The 25,608-nt window shown below is 35.4% G+C and overlaps 1 protein-coding gene across 1 annotated transcript; it reads left to right on the top strand.

Moving 5' to 3' along the window:
* Positions 1-711: 711 nt before the first annotated feature.
* On the top strand, positions 712-23,766 carry LOC121415339 (protein FAM219A-like). The gene is made up of 3 exons (XM_041608517.1): positions 712-847; positions 6,801-6,909; positions 22,784-23,766. Exons 1-3 carry the CDS (start codon positions 791-793, stop codon positions 22,966-22,968), a joined length of 351 nt encoding a protein of 116 aa, XP_041464451.1. The 5' UTR covers positions 712-790; the 3' UTR covers positions 22,969-23,766.
* The last annotated feature ends 1,842 nt before the right edge of the window (positions 23,767-25,608 follow it).

Below are 25,608 nucleotides of genomic sequence, written 5' to 3'. Positions count from 1 at the left end.
GTTGGAAGACGTTGACCAAAATCGCTTTTTTACAGAGTGTATTTAAATGCGGCGATTGAGCATAGGGAACGAGCAAATTTTCAGTAGGTGAGAGAAAGAATGGTGTCGAAAACCTCTTTTAAGTGATGTGTAGGAAAAATTTTCGTACTTAGAATGAAAAAAAATAGGCCAATTTAAGCACTTTGACTGCATTTAAAGATGAATCACCCTTAGCAGTAGTATTAACCTTTCATTGAAAAAAAAAAAAACAATTAAAAGCCGTCTTGAAAAGTGGGAGGGGGATGATTGTACATGCCATCCCCACCCCTCCAAAAAGTGGGGGGGGGGGACAGGCGCCCCACTCCCTGGATTTTCGCCCGTGCAAACCCATTATCTTATCTCTTATCATGCCTTTAAAAAATCCCTTGCAGGAAATAAAGAATGATCATTTCCAACATCGGACAAAATAATAACAAAGCAATATGGTCCTACTCCAAACTCGATCAAAATAATTAATTTCCTGATGTTTCAATTATTTTTTATTTCAAAATGATAATTGTCTAATGTAATATTTAATGTTATCAATTTTTGTGTATAATTCAAATGTGATTATATACTCACTATGTAATTGAAAAATGAAATCGAAATTGAAGTGGAAAATAAAACAACGGAAAAGTTATATAGCCATTTACCGCGAGATGGCGCATGACCAAATCGCCAGCAGCTGATGCAGACAATTTCCCAATTCATGGTGATCTCCATCTAATTTATCTTGGACTGGAAAAAAATTGTCCCTCACCACGGAGCAAGCATGGAAGATGACGAAACAGACAGTGGGTATGCAACATCAGTCAACGAACACACACGGGTAAGGTGTTTCTCTTGAACGGGATCATTAGCTTTTATTCACGCGATTATTCTTTCACTTTGGAATCATATGGTAATTTTCATTTATTTTCCAGCTTGGACCCATTGCTAGATTTGTGTGTATTGTTTTTGGAATACCATTTCAAGTGATGTATGCCGGGGCACGGATATCGCTGTTCGTTTTATTTACTGCCGCCGGATTGCATTTTGTGTGTTGCAGTGTCTTAATGCCAGTTCTCTCAATTGTTTACTTATCTATGAGTATGAACCATTATGAATTGCAAGAAGTATTTTTTTTTCTTGATCATGTACGTCCAGTTGCAAAAATAAGGTGTTTATTTTTTAATATTTTTTTTACCTAGAAAAAAAAGGAGGGTGTGGCACCTGTGGGCTGTGGAAACGAGCACAACTAGTGTATTATACTAAAGATAGTGCATTCTTAATAATACACAAAATCAAACTGATAAGTAATAATTAATTATGATTAAAGGGAACTTGAAACAAGATGAATAAATCATGGCTTTTAGTTCCTTTTAAACCTGAACTTGAAGAAATTTAGTGAAAGAGTTTGGAGAAGTTGATTTTTTGATAGGTTAATAGAAATATATTTTCTCACATCAAGAGATCTCTTTCAAATGTTCACTCACATTGTACTTTAAACCATTGAAGACATACTTTCCTGGTTCTCCATAGGTGTATATTTTGAGACATCAAAGAATTGTCTTGAAGGTTTATGTCCTCACCATTAAAAAAAAATTGAGAGTAATTCTTGTTCAAACCTACAAGTACAAGACAATCAAAGGGTAATGATCATTACAAAACCTGAAAGTTGATGAAAATAGAATTATGAATATTACAATTGTCACTATTATGATAATACCTTATAACATACCTTGTTGTGGGCGTAAATGATATTATATTCTTTTAAATTTCATAAGATTGAAGAAAAGTGAGTAGGAGGGGGATCAGTGGAAACAGTACAAATTGTTAACACAAAAAACTGTCCAATATGATTTATGAATACACATCTTGAAACTCTTTCTCTTTAAATTACAAAATAGGGGAGGTTGGGGTTAGTTGGAACGCGGGGTAAGTTGAATTATGATTTTCTTTAATACCTATAAATAAATGTATGCGATTCTGCCCTCGATTATTGCCACTAGCAACAGCCATCCACCATATTACAGACAACTAAGCCTGAGTCGAATCGATTTTAAAATCGGTGTTCGATCGATGTCATCGAACACGGTGCAGATTTTGCAAAATCGGTGCATCGAAAAAAAAAAAAAATACGTCGGCCGGCCGATTCGTTTGGTTTACACAATCAATCATCAAAATATCAGTAATGTCCAACTTTACTACTACTTACTTGATTTCTATTGCCCCCAAAATGAAACCGAATAAGTAATTATGATGCTATTCACCATTGATTTGAAGTTCATTTCGATCATAGTTAACTTAATCGTAGTTCGAGTCTTACTCGTCTGCTCGTGCCGAGATAATTTATGCACGATGAATTCATGAATGGAAGTCGTGGCCATCGATCGTGCATGCACAGTACTGTTCTTTAATCAAACCAGAAAATGGCCGGAAATTGACGCGATCAACGTAAAATAAATCTTGCTTTCATGAACAATATTAAAATCATGACCATAGAACATTATTTCATCATAATATTTAACAATAATTTGCATATGATAATCATTAATATGAATTTAGAGCTTGATGTGAAACGTTTGTATTTCGTTTCAATTTTCAATGGCGGACATCTCATGACGATCGACTTGACTTCTTGAGTCGAGCAAGTGCACTTGTCTAAAAAATATAATCATCACGTCAGGATTGATTCTCGAACATTGTCTACATGCAAAAACTCTGTTCAAGTTCGTAATATCACCATATAATAACATTTTACATGACAAAACAGAGAAAATTGCGTTTGATATTTTTTCCCATCAATTTGAAGCTAGTTTGTGCCCAACTTTGGGCTCTGATTTCATGAATGGGAAAATATGTCATACGTCATCAAACACGCATGCGCATTGTGCTTATTTTCTCGGAGCTTGGAGGAGACGTCCAGAGATGGAATAACAATAGAAATAATCCCAGTATTATTTCTTCCATATGAACATAACATACTTTGCTGACATCGTCAATATTCTTAGTATGACCATAAAATCTTGTTAAATCGTAATAATTTAGATGAATTTAGGGCTCGATTCGAAACATTCGTATTTATTTTGATCGCATGCTTAATTGCGTCTAAAAACTGGATTGTCATTATCAGGATTAATTCTCGAACATCGTCATAACTCATACTCCACAATCTTTCCTCACAATCGTTATATCAGCATTGAATAGCAATTCAAATGACCATCCAGAGAAAATTACGTATTTATTCCAATAAATTTATTTGGAGCTCATTTTGGATCCAACTACACAATCTCAGGCAAGTTACAGCGCTCTCCGTTGATTGCAATTGTTTGCTGGCGCTGACGTCAAGCACGCCTGTCGTTTCGGGAGAGTGAATGTACGGAGCTGCGGACGGGGCTGGTGAATGGACTGCGAATGCTAGTCGACCGAAAATCATTCGGATCGACTCTGCGTGATTCATGTCTTTATTATTGTTTCATTTTAAACTTATATGTTGTCATCTGCAAATATCATTGTTGAAGATATTTTGGGAAGAATTCTGCTTTGGTCCCCGGCCTTTTTTGTGTGTTTTGTGATCATGGAAAATACAAACGAACTTTGCTCTGTCATCTGCTTGTGCAACGCTCACCCGGCCAACGCCAGCGCATATCGTCAGTGCGTAGTGCAATATGCAAAGCGCATCGCATCGACGCAAAAACAAGACTAAATTTTCCCCGCCTTCAATATTCGATGCATCGATGTTCGATCGAATTAGAGCTGTCGAACACCGGTTTTCAAAATAATCGATATGACTCAGGCTTACAGACAACACATGTGCAACAAGCCTGGTGCAGTTAGAAAGGAATGTTTGTTTTTTCACCTGCTGAGTAATATTTTTTCTTTCAGAAATGTTTTAGTATTTCAGAGAAGTTTATAGATCAAGTTGGCCAGATCGGGAGTATGATAGACACTCGTACCAAGCTACAAAATAAGATTATTGATATGCCTTGATATGCCATGGAGAAGTACTTTTTTGTGCTGTAAGCTTGTAAATGTCACACTGGCCTCTGGGGTTAGTTGGAACAAAATTGAAGGGGATATTTGGAATAGCAAATGTGTTGGTTTAAAATCTTACATGTAACTGCAATATATTTAGTGATAAGTTGCCAAAATAATTACCCAAGGTATTTTTGTTCTACATGCTAGGTGCATTTTATTGGGTATGGTACCACACTTTGTATCTCATGTTTGACAACGATGTTCATTTAATAGTTCTTTGCATAATTTACCTTTTCATTCTTCAGTTCTGTTATTGTATGGTATAGATGAATAGTTCAAAGTACAGTTAAAGGTGTGTGTTCCTAGGCTGTAATCATCCCCAACCTTGCCCCTACCTAAGATTTTGGCATCATATATTTTTCATGAAAGCCACTATTTATATTTCATATACAGTGTCAGCTTCCATATCCATTTTGTTACTGAGTTGCTGTTAAAAAAATACATTCGATCAATATGTAAATTTAGTGCAGAAGTACATGGAATTTGCTGATACACTTAATTGCTTGTAAAATCAAATGCACACAAAATAATATGCAGAATTCTACTACACTGTGGGCTTCCGTGAGTGGCTGTATATCAAGTGTAATAGAAATCATTAAGTTCAACAAATAAGAATACTCACCTTTAATATTTTTCAAAGTTCAAAAAAAGAAAAATAAGCAAATAAGCTAAAACCGTGTACTAGTTTTAATATAATTCTTTAATTGACCATGCAGTGTTCCAACTTACCCCATACCATTTTCCAACTTTACTTACCCCATATGTTCCAACTTACCACGTATATGGGGTAAGTTGGAACACTTGAGATGGTCTTGTTCAAGGTGGATTTTTCAGTAACTATCATAGAGTCAAAGAATTTTATGGGTACATTTGTAGCCCTTAGATATATGTTTGTTTCTTGAATAAAATCGATTTGGACTTTAAATTAACAGCCATTTTTGTCAAAAATGTTCGAACTAACTCCTTTACAACTATCAGTTTATTTTTTTATATTATCAGTTTTGACTTTAAGAATAATTCAGTACAGATCAAACAGGTGGGATATTGTAACTGTTAAGAGATTTTGATTGGTAAATTTGTTCTTCAAAGGGCGTGGCTGTATAAACTTGTATAAATTTTTTTGACTTACCGGTAGTTCTTAGACTTATCTATCACATCACTTATCTGTCAACAAAACAACATAATCAATAGGGCCTAGGCATTTTTTATGCATTGTATAGCAATGACACAATACTCGCGTTGGTCAGAATTCGAACATGTATCTGCCACTGTACCAAGAATGCTTTAAAAACCTCATTCATCGGATGTAAATGATTACATAACATCCTTGAACATATCGTCGCACGCACCACGAACTGTCCTCTCTGTGCACTTTGATGCAGAGAGGACGGGTCGTGGAATAGATACAGTGCATATCGCGCACTGTATCTATTCCACGAACCGTCCTCTTTGTTACGATGCCCACTGTGGCGTAGATAATTAACTTCAAGAAAATATAAAGATATGGGATGAAACTTTGGAACCTGAACTATTGAACGAGGATGCAGGTAAATAATTTGCTCTCCTTGTAGGTGCACTTATTGCTGGTTTTAAAAAAAGCTTTTCTTTAAATGCGTATTCTGCCAAACTAACTTTCGCGTCGAAGTGCGCAGAGAGGACGGTTCGTGGTGCGTGCGACGATATGTAGCATAAATCTATCTTCACCTTTCACATAATTAGCATTATTTTAGGTTTGGATGAAGTTTTATCGATTATTTTGGGGCTTTTGGACATCGTTCTGAGCAGTTAATGTCTTTCGCCTATCCGCCATTTTGATATTGTGATGTACATCTTCGAACATAGAGGGCAGCAACACATGGCCATGTTCTGCCTCCTGTGTTGGTACTTTGCTAAAAATGGAGTCGAATGCAGTTCGATGTTTTGATTGTCATGATTATAGGAGATCTTGTTTTTTGGCCAGTAAATATTTGTATTTTGTTGAGATTTTGGAGTAATTTCTGTTGCTGTTCTGTGCATTTTTGAGGAAAAATACATTTTCCATTTGAAAAGCCACTTTCAAAAGGCCACTTCCATGAATTCCATCCGTTTTTTCACTTTTTTGCATTCGCGAATAATCACTGTCATGCCCCCACCCCCCAAAAAACACGCAATTATCGACAAGATTAGCGATAAAGAGGTTATCGATATCAGCCCTAGTGCATGTACACTTTAGTTATTTACTGAAAGTGTTACATGATTTTGCATCCAGCTGAACTGCTAAGGATTGCTATGAAATTCTCTAATTGTGTTTACTAATTTGGAACCTGCATGTACATGTACCTTGTGATTATAGTGATCAACATAAAATATGCGTAGTATAAACAGAATGCAGTGAAGCTCTACTTTCATGCACTGGTTATACTAAACCAGTCACTTTCATATTAAACTGTAGGTCATCAATTATTATTGACAAGAAGTCTTTTTGTAATTCAGGATGTGAGATCAGTCTTGTTGAAATAATTTCATTATGCATTAAGAAAAGTAGAATACAGTGTGTAAAATGTACAGTAGTATCAATACTTAAAATGAGTGGATCAGATCAATACAATTAAATAATTTAAGTATATGTAGTGACATACATGGAGGGAAGTGTTGCAAATTTAATTTTTCATAGATATTTAAGTACGGTAGTGTATCTCTTGTATCAAGTAGTAAAGAAACCGTTATCCATGACATGGCATGAGGAGTCAGTAAAATCATTTCAAATCTCTTGTTTGTTTTAGATGCTGGAGACAGAAAGGATGACAACCCATGTGGATATAACCAGCTCACCCTCTAGTAGACATTCCATTAAAAACCTTAGGAAGCCATCTTCATTGCAAGTTAAACTTGGTGAGTAACATTAACAATGAAAATATTGATATTGAAATAAATGTTTAACTTATTCATTATGCAATGAATTATTAGTATATTACTCAATTTTCTTTTCAAAATGTGCATACCAACTATCATTATTTTTGTTATTTAAATATTTTGGTTACATGCATCTATTTGTTACACTCTAACGTTCACATCTAAACTGTATGTAACCCTGTATCTTGTTCATTAAGAACCAATATCCTGGAGTTATTGCCTTTGTTTTAATATGATACATGATTTATCAGTAAAGAGGTGATTTACAAAACATACAAAAAAATCATTTATAAAGTGCTGATTTTCTAGTTTCCTATTCAGTGGCGCATTAGATGTTACCCTAGCATTAGCTCTAGCTGCTGTTTGAGGTGCATGGTGCATTTAAGGAATTTCTCTGTCGGGTACCCAGTCATTTCACTTGAGTTGAGTGCAGCACAAAAAAAAATCATTTATAAAGTGCCGATCGTGTAGTTTCATATTCAGTGGTGCATTAGATGTTACCCAGCTTTAGCTCTAGCTGCTGTTTGAGGTGCATGGTGCATTTAAGGAATTTCTCTGTTGGATACCCAGTCATCTCACCTGGGTTGAGTGCAGCACAATGTGGATCAATTTCTTGCTGAAGGAAACTATGCCTTGGCTTGGATTTAGAAGCGAAGACTGTTTCCAAGGCTAGAGTCGGAAAACCTGATCACATCACCAGACTAAAATGCTCCAGTCTATTATTTTATTATAGACATATAGTGGCATGTGTTTTGACGGGCTCAAAGGTTTTTTGCAATGAATGGAGAGTATCAAAAATAAGGCATGAGTGCTATATTTGCAGTGGTGTATCGATGACAAATGGCGCCGGGGGCAAGTGCTAAAATCGCGCCCCTTTCAAAGTGTATTATACGTACTACACTTTATAGTAAAAACACAACCAGTCGAAATAAAACAACGTCAATACAAGTGCGAATATTAAGACATTATGGAATATTCTGATTTTTTTTTTAATCACAAACATGATGCGTATCTAACTAAACATTGAATGTGAGCACAAAGCATTATTGAGATCTTAAGACTTGATATTATAAGCACTTTTTGTAACCATTAACATAATGCATAAACAATGCGAGCTTGTGGCTCGAGTTAAAAATGATTGATGTTTAGACATGAAATCGGGACATTTTAGGGAGAAGTAATCCCACGATGCGATTCTAACTAAGCTTTTAATGCAAGTACGAAGGGTGAGCTGAAATTTTTGATATATACTTTACCTGAAAGGGGAAAATTTTAAGGACTATTTGTAGGAATTCACGAAAAGAATACATATTTCATTGGCTAATGTGATCGCGAAGTGCAAGCTATTTTTTTTATATCCTCAGGCTCACCTAAAGAGGGACATTTTTTGTAATGATTGCTTATAAAATTAAACACAGATCATTTGTTTCTCTCTTATCAAATCAGCGCATGAAGAAAAGCTATGACAATTAAACGAGAAAAAATATGTATTTCAGAACTGTTTGTAAGAATGAACAGAGTAACATATCAAAATCCAAAATTTTGAATATTATTTCTTGCAAAAGTGCACCAAGTAATTCTAAATTAATATTCATTTTATCATCTAAGCTTTAATATATGCATCATATAGCCTTCAACTACATATTCTCAGATTTGGGGAGTAATCTTTTACTTTGATCATGTTAAAATTGAAGAATTGTCGGATATACTTGGCAATTTCCCTGTACAGCACTACTAGTATTACATAGTGCATGTACATGTATGTCGAATGATTTATTTATTTAACGGGGGGGAGGGGGGTCGTGGATCTGGTCAAGAAGAAGTTTATATTGGTAAAAAATATCTGTAATAGTACATGTACATGTTAGATAGATAGTGACCAAACATGGAAATATGTCTAATAGTAGAATTATATAGCTGGATAGGGAAAGAGTATGAAGAAAATCTTGAGAATTTGAGAAAAGTGCATAATTTGAGAAAAGATGGAGAATCAGGAATAGAAGAAAAGGAGGAGGAAAAGGAGAAAGATTAAGGAAGAAGGAAAGAAAAAGAGGAGGAGGGGAAAGAAGAGGTAGACAGGGAGTGAGAGAGTAGAAGAGAGGAAGATACTGATGACAAAACAACTAGTGGACTTTAAATTCTTGTTTCAAGGGCTGTTGGTACCAGATTCAATTCAATTTCCAGTAGCAGTTTCAAGACTTTTCTCTGTCAAGGCTACCTGGCTCAAATTACATAGCGCCAGTCATATTTCATTTCTTGACTTACTGCTGAATTAATGAATTCCCATTACTGTTAGCTCCAAGGAATACTACTTGATTTCAATCCAGTTTTTTTTATAATTAAATCACGAAGTACACTCAATCTTCATTGCCACCTGTTTATGGGTGCATGCTGCTCATGGCCAGGTCGCTGATGATAAAGTCAAAGTACAGTGTAACGCATATGTTTGGTTGGACAGTTTCTTGTCAATAAATGTGGAATGTACGTTGCAGCATGCCATGCATGAAATATAGTCATTCATGATTTTTTTAATATTCTCATACTTTGTAAATATTATTCATGTTTATTGTTTGTTGATTTGTATGATACTTTGATTTGTAAATACACTACCAGTCGCCGTCTTTGGCTCACTTCTGCGCTGTGGAAGCGGGGAACAATAAATTTGGTCCACTAGATCTGTTGTTCTCTGCTTTTATAGTGCAGTGGTGGGTTGCAGAGGGCTGACTGGTGGTGTACTCGTTTGTTTATTTATATACCGACATGCTGAAAATCAGCTTGTTAGCTGATCGTATGTTTTTTTTTAATCTCTGTGGTATTTAAATAAATAAATAAATGAAATGAAATGATTATACACTAGTACAAAACGTGATATTGGATTGGTGTTTTAGAGCAGATTAATTAATTCTTTATACTGTACATGTTCTTGAAATGTAGATTTAAGTTAAGAATCTCTTTGATTACTCCTGAATTTGATATTTACTTTCTCTATCTGATATTTGTTTTACACCCAAACTCTAGATTTTTTTCTATATAATTATCATTTATTATTTCAATATACACATTATCAGTCGATTTTTATGGATGTGGAGGGTCAGTGTCATCTTATTTCATATTAGGTCCTCTACAATAAATAATAAATAAATGAATTTCATGGTATTTAATATCTTTCTTTTTTGCATTCCACGCTTCTACTAAAGAATCCAATTTCTTTTTTATTATTCTTGTTAATCACTACACACTGAGGAATGACAACGCATACAGTACCTGTTGCTTTATTAGCATGTTTGTAAATTAATAGGATTAGATGTGCTTTGCATGCATGTGGTAGGAAAGGATATATGTGTGTACAGCATGTCCAAGCCAATTCATTGTGTCTGGGGCACTAATGCGATTCTAATTACACTTTGCTATTTATCTACCCCTGAACATTTTAGGGAAAATTAGCAAAGAGAGGGAGAGAGAGAAGGATGGAGGTACTGGAGAGGAGAACAGCTCTAGGAGAGAGAATAAGAGAGAAAAAAATACTTGTAGGACTTTAAGGGATAGAAAAAGAGTATAAAAAAGATAAGTTACAAAGGGATCATACGTGTACAGTATGTGCTTGACTCACCGAATTTTGATAATTATCATGACACATACAGAAATCAGAATAATTATTGTTTGAAGCTAATCAGCATCTCATTCAAATTGAATTTTATTTCACACAACTTTGTCTGGTCTATATCGCAATAATTGCATATTATCCGTCTCATGTATAGATAATTTTGAATGTGATACGGTTGGCATGGAAACACTGGGAAGCTTAGCTAGATTGGGCAGCAGATTCATCATTGCAAAAGGGTACATTGTCACAGTTAGTCTCCTTTTACAGACCCATACGTACATAGTGATAGTTGAGTATTGAATCAAAGTTTAAAAACATGGGCTGAACAGTCATAGGTGCTTTATATGTTAGTTTCAATTCACTTTTATTGGGATGATTGATTGGTCAGAAAGTTGAATAAAAAATTGCACAATTGGTATGTTGACCTTGGTTTGGTTTGGTTTTATTTACCGTATAAAAATCACAATAAAATACATTGCACAAGATATGATATTAAATATAAATATATAAACATGCACATAAAAATATACGGATGGATCACTCTATTCAGAGCCATTGATATAATGGCTCTGTTCTTCCTAGAGGTCCAGTCAAGGTAACATGAAAAAAGATAATAGATTAATGATAACACGTATTTAAAATATTATTAATTAAAAACAAAAAATACAAAAAAGCGAGTGGTAAACAAAATAATTATTAGACACAATTACAAAAAAAAAAAAAAAAAAAAAATATATATATATATCCTAACCATTCCTAAACATGTACTTAAGGATACTTTAAACCTTAATTCCCCCCCCCCCTGTCAATCAAACGTTTACAGATCAAAGGTTTCTATCCATTTATCAAGGCCAGTTTTAAATAAAGTGAGTGTGTCGGGTCTGCGAAGATAAAGTGGGAGTTCATTATATATTTTCGACCTGTTCCCTAAAGCCATGATGTGTGAATGAGAAAATACAAAATGTATTTTCAACATTAGGCCATAGATGCTAGATGCAGTAAAACCTGTAAAATGACCCGGGGGGGGGGGGGCACTTCCATTGACGAATGGATACCATGCGCGACCATGGGCTCTCAAAAAGCACCCTAAACACGTATTTTCCACATTCTGAAAATGCACCTCTTAAAAAGTATTGGCGTGTGAAAATCTACCCTTAACAAGGATTGGAAACAAAATGATACTCTTGGCAAGAATTCCCTGAAATGAACCCCTAAACAAGTACAGCGATATTTTATTGTCATGTCACAGGTCCGTCGGCCGTTGGTTTTACCTTTGCACACCATTTGGTTTAGTACGGCCCACCTTCCACACCTCGTGCAAATCGGACTCTAAACACATACATTTTAATTTTGTTTTATCATTCCAGCAAATTTGACCCTAGACACGTAGCTTTCCTTTTTTCATTATTCCTTTCCTTTTTCATTATTTTAGTGTTTTTGACAACCTTATCACGTTACGTACATGCCCTATCCTGAAAAAGACATCTGTTTTACGTGTTTTTTGGGTCGCGCATGGTATCCACTCGTCAGTGTAAGTGCCGCCCCTCCCGGGGAAATGACTACAACATGTGAGAGGTGTAAAAGATGCAGCATAAAAACCAATTCATTATGTTTTGCTCAAATCTTTCTTTCAGAGCGTCTAGATTAATTAAGTGCAAGCTTTGCTTGGTATATTAATGTGCATGCACATGTTGTACAAAAACAAAATTATTGAGATATGAGGTTGTGTCACAAGTGTATCGCATCGTACATGGATAGCCTTATAGATCACACACACTCTGTTTGAAGGATCTACCATCACATCCTGTGATTAATTAATGTTTGCTCTTGTGCCAAATTTTCTCACCATATTTCTGAAATTTTAGTCATAATGTTAAAGGTAAGTAATCGCAGCAAAAAATTAATTTCATGAGAAAGCTTTTAAAATCAAGGTTAATTACCACCATATTATCATAGATCTAGATCTGGTACATTGAAATCAACTCATCTTTGTAATATCAAGAAATATTAGCTGAAAACCAACAGTTCTGAGGATAAGTAACACAAACAGGCATACATGGGACAGTTAATATTGCTTGGAAAAATATGGAATTCCTGCAAGGTATTCCACTGATAATGTGAGGAAAAGGATTATGGTGAGTGCAAAGGCCATCTCACTATTAAAAGGAGATGACTTATACCCCTTTCATAAACCCAATTATGTGGCTAATAGCAGCATAATTTGGTCGTAAAATCGGAGGAGGACCAGAGTTATCCGCATTATTTTGATGCTGCTATTATCCGCATAATAGCAGCATCGGGACCAGATTTTGACCTTATGAACGCATTTCGAAAGTATTGCGGATAATTGCCATGGAGCGGTCACAAGGTCACCCTTTTCCAACGCAACCGCATCGGTGGGGGTGTGTGAGGTTGCCATGACGATTATCCTCCTTTTTCAGGACGGGCGCTCGTAAAAATAGTGTGGATTATTTTCAGAGTTTATGAACGCAATTTTGTTGAATTATCCGCATTACTCTCAGGCGGCTAATTGGAGGATAGGTTTATGAAAGGGGTAAGAGAGACTACCTTGCAGTGTGTTGGCTCAGTTGGTAGAGCGTCCATCTAACAACCGGGAGGTCAGGGTTCAAACCCCAGCCGCGTCAGACCAAAAGACGTTAAAAGCTAGGAGTTGCTGCTATCCTGTTTGGCGTTCAACGATTAAAGGGATAGAGCCTCGTCGATCTGGCGCTGCACAGCGGCTGCCGGGCCCACGATCACTTGGGCAAAGCAAATTTTCGGAGTATTTCATTTCATGTCTATTTCGAACAATAAATTATGGATTTTCATTTTTAAATGCTTTAGTCACACCAACAATCAACCAATTTCTGATCAGCAAAAGCTAATTACACTATTGTGATAGGAATATACCACCCGTCAGTTTGGAATGGGTTTCATTGCTGTGACTGTAGCTCAAGTAATACCAGAGAACTGATGGCTCTACATCTTGGTAGCATTTGATCAACATTTGTTGCCAGACAAGTTGTCAGACCTGACAACTTTCCTTGTTTTTGATTGGCTTAGAGGCACTGTTACAATGGTAACTATGGGGTAAAACAGGGGAGCGTTTCATCAACATTTTTGTCCAACAAATTGTCAGATCTGACAATCTTTCCTTGATTCTGATTGGCTGAGAGGCATCGATGCTATGGTAACTGACGGATAAAACAGTACTTGTCAGATGAAATGTTCCCCAGATGCATAGTGAGGAATTATGTCTTGCCATAGTTACCAGTTTGAGACTTGACCTTGGTTTTGAATCTTGGTCCCTGGATCATCACAACCATTGCTATGCAAATTTAACTACATGTAGTAAAGAAAAAAAAATATCACAATTTATATAGGTATGTTTTTCTTTTATGAATCAATGCTAATTCCAAGTTCAGTTCATTTGACTTTCATGCCTCTATCTCGGAAAGTGATCATAATCTCATTATGTTCACTCATCCGTGATCTCATCTCAATCACATTCTAAATATAAAGTAGCCATTGAACTTAAGCTGAACCTTATTTACTACCCATGAACCTCATTTAAAGTTCCATATGTGGCCAGGGATAATTGTCCTTGAACTTCAGGGTGGATTTTTAAAATAATGGTTTTAACTTCAAATTATTTTACAGTTTTGCTTCCTTGGGCTATAATGGTACACAGTTCCTTGTCAAGGATAAAGAGCACATTGTTTTAACTTTCTGTAAAAAACCTATAGTGAAAGATTACACATTCACCTGTACTCATCTATTTTTCCTGATGCATGTACTTTGTGTGGGTTTAATTGAGCTGCAAATCCTCTGAGAGGTGAAAAAATGAATATATTATTTGGATATGTTATATTTGGTATGGAAACAAACAGCTCTCAGACATCAACAATGAGAACATCTGAGTGGTTGTGTCACGATGACGTCATTCCTCCCACGCTTGCTAGCAAGTATCGGGCTGACCAAAAGGGTCTTGAAGGCATGCGTTAGCTCACTTTCCCCTGTATTCAATTACTGCTGTACAATTAAGAGTAAGAGGCTGGACAGAAAGGGAAACAATGAAAGAATTGAAAAAGAGGGAGAGAGAGAGAGGGGGGGGGGAAATAAGCGCACAGAGAGGACATCCATTAATTCATGTTGTTGTTCTTTGGGTGAGCAAGTGAATTTAAATATTACCCTAAAGCAAAGTTTAGGTGTGTATCTTAGCTGTGACATCCCACCTAATTTTGTTTTATCTTGCTTGGCTAAATATTAGTTTAGCCAAAATTAGCAAAATTAGTTTCAATACCGAATAATGAAAATAGAAAAAATTATATAGCAGGTGAGTTACCATAAATTTTTGGTATGAGGTTAGTTTGTAAAAGAACAAAATCAATGTATTTAAAATTATAAATGGGCTTAATTGTATTCTGAATAAATTGAAAATCTTCCATTTTATTTGAAGATCATTTCATTATACTTGTATATTATCATTCACTGCAAATGAGATATCATTTTTTTTAATCTCTGAATGAAAGAATGAATCTTACCTGCACATATGTAGAAAAAAATCTATTTGCATAAGAAATATTGAAAATACCAATTTCAAAGTTTATAGAAGGGTTGAATGAAAGTGTGTTTACCCCTCCCCTAATAGAGTCTATTTGCAAACAGTCTATGGGCTTGTTCAAACAGTAAGCCAGTATGATTATCATTTCCTTGGGTATACATCATGCTACATTACACTGAGGCAACATGTAATAACTCGGAAGCCGCAATTTTTTAGCAAAGACTCTTAGGACCAAAAGGATCAGTTTTGTATTATCAAGGTTATTGCATTTATAATCTCATTAAACATTATCGAGGGCTTTCTTTAAATATATATATTCAATTATTTATCAATTTTCCCAAGGACTTACGTTGTTTGAAAAGGTCAAATTCATGTACTTGCTCTGTAAATAAGGAGTGTATTGGCTTTGTAAACATGAACTTGATCTAATTGGTAAAAAAGGCTTTTGGATATTTGATTTTGCAAATTATGATAACTATGTCATTACGTAAAGCAATTGAGTTTTTTCTAAATATTTCATATTATTGACTACTGATCTCAGTCTTAACAAAGCTATTCATGCTGATATCATAATATTAAAGAAAAATGTGTAATTTCCAATGAATTTTGAAATATTGCAATTTTGAAAAAAAGTATATAAAAAATACGAAGTTTGAAAATATTGCTTATTTTTCTATTTCACCCATGGATGATGAATAAAAAGATAGCCATCCCCCCTACTTCATTCAATGCCCAAGAATAAAAAAGCCAGTTAAACTACTCGCCAGATCATCAAATGCATTCCAGGGGGGTGTTTCACAAAGATTTAAGTATGACTTAGAGTCGCACTTAAATACCGGGTTGCGTACGGTATGAAAGGCTTGACCGCATTGGTCAGATCGTCTCAAGAGGACGCGCACTAATGCGTATCTATCAACAAGAGCGCGCGTTGCATATCTTGTACGCGTCGGTATTTAAGTGCGACTTAAGTCATACTTAAATCTTTGTGAAACACCCCCCTGATTTTCTTTCCCTTCTTTTTTTCGAAGGCTGATTGTGTTCAAATGAGAGAATTATTACTTGCCCCCTGAATGATATTTGATGAAATAAAACCCTTCCGGGTGAACTGAGGTGCAACAATCCACTCTCAATCGTGCAGATTGCTGGAGATAATGAATTTACTTTGTGCTGCTAATCACACCCAGGGTTTGATTGAACTTTCTCTCAAGCAAAAGAGATGTAGGTGTCTGCGTGTACTGCGGCTTGGCTTGGCTCAGAAGAAAAAAGGGTTTTCGGCCGTGGGCTGTAGCAGTAACCTAGAAGATAAGGACTGTTCTTTCTAATCTCTCTGTCGCTCTTGCCTTGTCTCCTAGTTCCTTTCTGCACTTTGTTAACCCATTGCCTCTACCCTTCTCTTTTTATGCTTTCTTTGGAGTATGTATTTAAAGGCCAAGTCCGACCCAAACAGCTAGTTGATTTTGATGAAGGAAGAAATACCAAAGCAAGAAAAATTTAGTTAAAGGACAAGTCCACCCCAACAAAAACTTGATTTGAATAGAAAGAGAAAAATTCAACAAGCATAACACTGAAAATTTCATCAAAATTGGATGTAAAATAAAGTTATGACATTTCAAAATTTCACTTCATTTCACAAAAACAGTTATATGAACGAGCCAGCTACATCCAAACGAGAGAGTCGATGATGTCATCCACTCACTATTTCTTTTGTTTTTTATTGTTTGAAATATGAAATATTTTGATTTTCTTGTGATTGTCATGTGAAATGAAGTTTCATTCCTCCCTGAACATGTGGAATTCCATTATTTTAACATTTTGTGCTTCAGGCAAGGAGGTCCTAATTGTCAAATTCGTAAAAACTGAAATATTGTATAATTCAAACAATAAAAAACAAAAGAAATAGTGAGTGAGTGACATCATCAACTCTCTCATTTGGATGTAACTGGCTCGTTCATATAACTATTTTGTTAAAAATAAGCGAAACTTTGAAATGTCATAACTTTCTTATTTTACATCCGATTTTGATGAAATCTTCAGCATTGTGCTTGTCTGATTTTTCTCTATTGATTCAAATCAACATTTTTCTGAGGTGGACTTGACCTTTAAAATTGTTAGAAAATGAACAGTGATATTGCATTCTCAAAATTTCAAGTTTCTTTTGGTGACACAAAACAGAAATAAGATACATAACATGACATACATGATATTTGTATAAGGAAGTGTTGTAAGCAGTACTAAGCACATGCAAATTTTGCAATGAATTGTGAATTCAATTGTGCTATTTTTTTAAATTTCAAATTTGATTTGATAAGGGAGAAAAATCTCTTCATTGAATAAAAAATTTCATTTAAGATTTGAGTGGAATATGTCCCACATGAATCTTTTCAAGAAATTTAGACAGCAATCAGTTTTTTCGTTTACTACTACTAATATACATAGGTTTATCCAAGAATCACATATTAAATTGTAGGCCTACTTGTACATTGTACAACTAGTATATCTTTGGTGTGATATTCTTTGTACTATAATTTATAAAGGCCCATAACTGGCCAACATGATTTGCCCAATTCGGGTTGCAGGCTAATCATAGACGACTGGATTGAAATGGGCCTTCGAGTCCATACAAGCCATATACAAGGTGGAATATAGATGCATTGTACAGAAACTTTCAAAATATGGTTCTTAATATTCCAATCACCTAATCAAGTTTGCATGAGACTCCATATATAGAAGGAAGGCATGAAGTCATTAGGTATCTCAAGAACTGTTCTTCCACAAAAGCCATCCCCTAATGGGTTCCAATGCCTGTTTAATAAGAACGCAGCAGTAATCATGAAAATGAGGCTTTCAATATTGCATACTGACTGCTAACTCATTAGCAAGCTGGAGTGTAAGGGTGTGTTTCTTTAAAGGAAAAATCCATGAATAAAATATTGCTGATTTTGAAATTGGGGGAGGGGGTGGTTTCATCAATATAAATATAAATCCAGGCACCATTTTGTATAATTACATCGTTGATCACATCAATATAACAAATCATTAAATGCATTTGATATATAAACTTAAGTTCAAGGGTCATCTGGGTTACGTAATACAAAGGTTAGAGATCGATCGTATGCTTGATCTTCATGATTGATAGTACAGTGTAGTCAATCGAATCAATCGTAGAAAAATGGTCTACAATCATTGCTAAGTTTTGTGTTACGGGCCCCAGATCATGTAATGTTATCAAAGTCATGTTGCATTCATAGGCATGCATAAAGAAATTAAATTCTGAAAATTACTCAATGACTAAACTTAAGTACATTTCAGGTCATTCTGAGCATTTGAAAAAAAAATGTGCACATGCACTTGTAACACCGCTGCTCAGCATAGAATCACAATTTTTTTTTTCATTATTATACTTATTATTTATGATGAAAATAATATTAAATATTGAATATTGTTATTAATTTTCATATTAAACACCTGTCATGTAATATTGACTAGGGAGTAAAAGGCAATAATGTCTTGTGGTATGTTATATGAGAAAATACCCTTCTCACTTAAAAGAGATATCACCCTTTATAGTCTTCGCTGAATTTACAATGAAGATGACTGGTTGAAGTATTTAGTCTTGGTCTTATAAACCACAATGCTGTACCTGGCTCCATAGCAATACATCATGAGGCATAAACCTCTTTACTTAATGGCTTGCATTGTCATGTGTATAATGCTGCCAAAGCCATGAGCTGAAAATGAAGGCATCAATTTTGCATGGCGTGATGATGATGATGGGATTACAACGAGCCTCACTCATGGCTGGTTCGTGTCGAAATTTATCTTGTCTGATGTTGAAGCCGATGAAATATCAACAGGATCAGAGCCATTCATGGTATATCAAAGAAATCTGCATTTCTTTGAAGGAACTGTGAGTGGGTAAGGGTTTGTTAGAAAAGGTGCCAAGACAGGATTATTGTGGAAGATATGGCAGAATGGTAGATTTGGTGGGTGACGAATATAGATTCACAAGGCAAAGATTGAGTGGGTAGGAAAAAGGGGCTTGTGCATTGGAATAGAAATATCAAAAGGATGTGATGTATGGAAATTAAAGAAGACGGGTGAAGAAATTTTTGATGATTCTGTGTGGCATAATCCACAAGTATGATAGTGAAATCTGAAGATTGATGATTATACCATTCTCTCGTTACCTTGAGATCTTATGTGTCAACGCCTCTACAATCTTCTGAAAAACTTGTATAGAAAGAGAAGGAGTGATTCAGTGGAAGCAGGAAGTTGTTAGTCCAGAGTTATGCGGTCATTTGTGCAGAATTCACATGGAAATTGTGTAATGATTTTGCAGCAGTCCTACAAATTCGAAATGGATTCAACATTGTTTTCTGTCTTCATGCTGTTTTTAGATAAAGACCCGGGGTAGAGATTAGAGATTACATATAGCATCTCACATCATCAACTTGGTCAAGTGTTCTCCAGAAAATGACGTACGTGGCTGGAAACGGGCCATCAGAAAATGACCGAAAAGTTTAATGAGATGAGCAAAAGGCCCCCATTAGCATAATCACCAGGCGACCTAAGTGACCCTTGCCACTTGTGTTCGTTCATAATAGATTCATATCTAAAGTAGAAGTGTGTGCAAATCTATCCCTTGAGAGCGAGTCTCATGAATAGTAAATCTTATCTACCGGATTCTATCTTCTTGCCCCGAGCATTATTTGCTCTTTCATCGATTGGTCTTTAACCCCTCTCATCCCGTTCCAGCTGTCCCCAGAAAAGATGAATTCAATTATGAAACGAAGGTATTGTCTGTGTGGCATTAGTGACAGGGGCCAGTCAAGGATTTCATAAATAGGTTTGGGGCAAGAACCTAGGGGTAAGAAAATAACTTTTTTAAAAATGATATCCCTGACAAGAAAAAAAATGGAAAAAAAAGTTTTTACTCCCCCGAATGACACACACAAGAGAGACATGATTGTCAAATAACAGACAACGTATGGAATCGTTAGGACACAATAACTTTCTTACATTATGACAAGCAAATAATCTGTTTTCTATAGGATTTTCTTTGAAAATGGCATGCACTATTAACATTTGGGGCAATAACTTAGGCACTTATCTCCCATTTCAAGAAAAGTAGGATTGGTAATCTAAATTTGGAAAAAAAGATCTATACCTCAAAATAAAATTATTATGGAAGTATTAAAGCAGATGATTTGTGATAATGGAATGTAGATGTAAACATGAGGGACAATTTTTTTCCTGAAAGTTCAGTATGAACAAATGCTCATTCATTATTCTCTGTGTAGAAACACAAATTGCCACAGTAACTACCACACGTAGCTGTATTTTTATGTGGAAATTATGTCTTCTGAAATGTAAATGAAACTCTAAAGATCATTAAGCAGACAGTGACCAGTCTAACTGCCCATTAACACAGTAAAGTGATCAACCAGCATGGTACTGTATTCCTCTGACCAGTTTTGTCAGGAAAAGGAGCTATAAAATGCAGCATTAGATGTTTTCAAATGAAGTTCCTGCAGCAGAGTCTCGAGAACACCTGTAATCTTACCAGATTGCATAATCTTACAGGAAATTGATATGTGGTGTACGAAATCTTACAAATTTCCTTGAATAAAACACCCTTTTCCCCTTTTTAAACAGACCTGTTCTGTTAAATTGCAGAAAAATTCCTGTTTTATGAATTTACAGAATGATTCTGTTATTGCTTTCTGCAAAATCTCTTTTTTTTGTGTAAAATCATGGGTATTTTAACCATGTAGGGACTTACACAAGGGTAAGGTGGATGGATTTTGTTTTTAGGTGAAACCTCAAAATGTAAGAACTTATGATGTGAGGCAAAAAAAGGAAAGAAATTAGAGTGTTTCAGCTGGCTCGCAGGAACTTCAGTCTGGTTCCTGTTGCTGTGAATGCACAAAATAATCGGGTATTTTGTATTCTGAATAGTTTTTTTAAAAATAATTTCCAGGTATTTTTGTGATAACATGGGTATGAAAGAACCCATCCATAGAAGTAACACAGAGAAGTAAGATTGAGTATTTATGGAATGTGGTTAATAAATGCTTTACAAGTGACATTTTACTTGTAATGTGAAAAAATTATCAAAACATTATCTAGTAGTAGTAAACCAATGGTTTTAAACAAGATGCAGCATTCATGAGCAAATTGTGCATCAAATTGATTTTAAAAATCAGCTTGATACTTGATATAGCTTGCTAAGAAATATAGTTTCATTTCTATATTTCCAGTGAGATCTTGCTCCTTTATTCTTGTTGCCAAGCAATCAAGGTTTAATCCTACCCTAATATCCACCCAAGGCCATGAATTTCACTTCCTCTTTCTTTATACAGACATGTCTTCAAGATACACATGGAATGGATAGGTGTTTATGTTGTGTTGTGTTTTGACTAGTTGATGTATTATGTGGGTGGTGTAGATAGAGGTTATTTCTTTAAGGACGGCAAGCAAGTTCAAAGAGTCAACAGTTTGGCAGGAAATACTCAAGATGTGGAAAGAAACAGAATATTCTCTTTTATTTCATTATCAAATTATAGCACTTTTAGAATTACATGTATGGTTCAGTTTTAAAGGTAACACCTTTTCCTTTTGATTATGAATGTCATGTAGAATTGTATAGTATTTTATAATGAATCTGCAATACTTCAATCTTTGGACAGCTTTTGCCTTTTGATCACTCTCTGAATAGTGACAATGAGGGTTTGCTGGTCCTAGAGGTTACCGCAAATCACAACACCTGTCATTTTGCATCTTTTTAATCACTTCTCATATTTCTTTTATACAAGCATATATACAGTACAATGTATATTTCTTAGTTATTCAAAACACAGGCTTTGATGGTTTCCCCGTAATATTGTGGAAGATCTGAGATGTGAAGGTTTGAGGAGTGGAAATAGTCACTTTTTGTTGTTGCAAATGCAGAGTGAATTTTGAGTGAAAGTGTTTTTCACTCAGTTTGGAGTGACTTTGGTGATCACCTGCAGGTAACGAAACTCTTAAGATGAGACAGCAAGTTCTTATTTTCACCCTAAATTTATTCTGAACTCACACTGCTTAATTTACTCTCTTTATGAGTGAGTGGATAAGCAGAGATCCCCAAACACAGAAGATAATTATTAACTGCCTGTAATTGTAGCAACCAGCATTGTGAGGTTGAAATTGTAGTACACAGTCATGTTTATCTAAGAGAGATATGAACACATTAAGATCAGTATTACACAATATCATATTACATTCAGTAGGCCTACTCTCCTGTTTATTGTACACCTGTCACCCTCACTGCCTCTTTTCTTCTCAAATCTTTCTTGATGTTTTTTCAAAGCAGTGAAGTTCCATAGGACTTTTTGTTAATTTTGTTTTTGTCCACTTGTTTCAAGAACTAAAAAATGTATATTTCTTCTATATAAAATATGCCATACTGTTGTGAACCATTCAAAGGATATTTTCTTGCTTTAATATAAAGATACAAACACACAGTACTCTTAATTTGTATGTTCATAGTATATTTTGTTTCACTCACAAAACAAATCAATTTTAAATTTACACAATTATTTGGCAGTGCCTTTTACAGTGTATATCATTGTAATATGAAATGATGCAAAATGCTGCAAATTTTTACTATAAATCTTTTTATTTTCACTATGAAAATTTGACAGAAAAACAGCGAGAAGCTGTTCGGAACCCACACCACAGACCGCTCAACTCACCATCGCCGGTGGAATCTCAGCCGAGGCGTTCAATACTAGTAACAAGAGAAAGATTGGCAGTACCATGGAAAGCTTCAGCCTTAGATAGAGAACCAAGTGAACAACCCTTAGTCTCCATAGATAGCGAAAGGTAAGTCACATTTCCATTTGGTTTCATCGAACTATGGTGTCTTCAAACCTGTTGAAGTCTTGATGTGCGTACTGTTACACTCAAACGATGAGATCAATCACACAAATTGAAAAAGCCAAACAAGACGATTGATAGACATGCACACTTCGTTCACAAGAGTGAGCAGTAACCAATGAAAAATCATTGTTTGGACTTTGTCATTGATCACATACCATTGTGGAACCGGGCCAGAGTTTTCTTCAGTGAACAATGCTCTGACCACCCAGACAGTTCTGCCAGCTCCAAACATATACATGTGAGAAGTTGATGATCATGGTAGCTCAGAGAAGCTTTGAAGCTTTTGGCATCACAATCGCATCCTGAGTAATGTTTAAAATGAGGTATTGTCGTCACATGCAGTGTGGTAAACATGTATAATTTCATTGCCATTTTAATAGCAGATGTCTTGAAAGTTTTTGATGTGTTTTTTAACCTGAATAAGTCTAGTTCTGTCACCTAATCACAAAGGCCACAGTACACAATGAGGTGATAACTAGACTCAATAAGGTTTTAGGAACCCAGATGTTTCAGAGACAATCTGTACTCTAAAGGAAAATTAGAGCAATCCATCGAGTCACACCAACATGTACTTCTAGTTCAGTTATCTTCTTGATTTTTTAGCATAATACCATGCATATTTTGACCGAGTTTCATCTCATTCCTTTTATGTACCAGCTGTAGTTAGGGCACAAGGTGGTTCTGTGAGCCACTGTGATAGCTTAATAGATCACTTGGTGCCTTCTTTAAAGGCGTGGTCACACCGCCCGAGCGTTGTCGGAGCGGTTGTGGAGCGGAGAAAAAAAATCCTCGCTACCGTTCACCATTTTCAATTTCGATTGTTTTTATTTTTTTCCCAATTTTGTGAGGGAAATTCGACCCTCTCTCCCTACCGCTCCACGACCGCTCCAACAACGCTTGGGCGGTGTGACCAGGCCTTAAGGTGCTTGGGGTCTAAAGACTAGATTGTCTTGTAGATGGATTGATTGATTGAATGAATGGGTATATGAGTGGGTGAGTGATGGAGCGAACAAGTTAGTGGGTGAGTGGTGGGTGAGAGAGTGGCAGTTCCAGATCTAGAATTGATGGACTATCAATTGAATGCATTTGAATTCATAATTTGATCTTTTGCTATGAATGGATGAATAGATTAAATGAAAGATATTTACTGCAATGTGGGTGGAATATAAGTATTTTATCAAAAAGAGCATATGAAGAGAATAAGCCAGTTCACGGTTAGCTCATGATCAACTTTTCTCAAATGACCTTTGTGATTTTTCATTAGGATAAGCACTATCATTTTCAAATGTAGATGTTGCGTAAGCTTTACAAGTTGAGTATTCAAATTCTAAGATCTAAGAACAAAAGGCATTGTATAGACCAGATGACTAGAATAGTACATCAGGGATAAAGCTGGGGGATAAAGTTTGAAAATATCTGTTTTATTGTCTGACTTTGGCACATTTGACTATTGTTTAGGCTACTGTCAAATACCAGTGATTGTGAAGGCTCTATTACTCTTCAGCTTAGATGTGATAAAATTAATATTTTGAAAGGAATACATGAATAGTCATCAAATCACAAATGCCTATGTCAGTGAATTTGAAAGCCACCTTCATGGTTTATCTCAAATAACCCTTTTTTTACAACCGTGAACAGGCTTATAAATAGAAATGAATGGATGGGTATTTGTCAATATGCGCATTATGATGCTGATTTTCTACTTGGATCGTGTATGCACCCAATGTCTCAATCAGCCTCACTAAGCTCCATTCATCCAAGGATGGATCCAATATGTGTTGCTTTCTTGATGATACTTGTATTTGATGGGTGTTGTTTCATAAAGAGTTATACCTCGGTCATACGGCGGCCATACAGTGAGTTGAAAACAGCCATTTTATTAATTTTAATTCAAACCACCTATATGAAGCTGGTACGAAAAAAAGTTTAAACAAGTGTTTCCAACTCGCCATACAGCCGCTGTAGAGCAAATGTGCATGACCGAGGTATTAGGTATGACTTTCATTCTTCCACTGAGTCTAATTTGACTGTTGGAGTCATGCATTTTGTATTATATGGAACTGAAACTCAACTGAGAGAGAAGTCATATGTGTGATTTTTTTGTCACACTTTTGTTTTGTTTTTGTTGTAGAAAACCCCAGGTCTCTGACTGTTTTTGGTCAGTCTTGTATGATATCACCCTTCTATCAATGTATGTGGCTCTCGGCTCTTTTCCAATCACTTGGTACATATTTTTCATTCTGTGCCCTTATACATGTACATCTAGATGCCAAGCCCATGTCCATTTCAAATCAAGGTACATATGGATACTTTTGTATCCATATGTACCATAATTATTTTGCCCTTTTCACCTGTTATGTGATATTGTATTTGTGTTTATTTTTATTGCAAATTTGATACTCTGGGATGTCCTTCTTACATGGAAGATGAATAGCTTGCTCATTCAGTTTTTCATAACTACATTGCATTGATACTACAATTAAATTATATACCTGCTTCAGCTACATTTACATTGATAAAATATTAATTATTAAATCAATTATGAACAATATTTGCAATTTTCATATTTCATTTGATTTTTGTCTTA

This window comes from Lytechinus variegatus, chromosome 5 (genome assembly GCF_018143015.1).
Source record: "Lytechinus variegatus isolate NC3 chromosome 5, Lvar_3.0, whole genome shotgun sequence".
NCBI classification, from domain to species: Eukaryota; Metazoa; Echinodermata; class Echinoidea; order Temnopleuroida; family Toxopneustidae; genus Lytechinus; species Lytechinus variegatus.
Note: the sequence above shows the minus strand (reverse complement) of the source record. Positions and strands in the feature narration are given on the sequence as shown.

Bases quoted from the DNA above. Each gene is read 5' to 3' on its own strand.
- LOC121415339 (XM_041608517.1), top strand. From the start codon at position 791: ATGGAAGATGACGAAACAGACAGTGGGTATGCAACATCAGTCAACGAA. The intron at 848-6,800 runs GTAAGGTGTTTC...TGTTTGTTTTAG, and splicing joins CAGTCAACGAACACACACGG to ATGCTGGAGACAGAAAGGAT. The intron at 6,910-22,783 runs GTGAGTAACATT...AAAATTTGACAG, and splicing joins TTCATTGCAAGTTAAACTTG to AAAAACAGCGAGAAGCTGTT.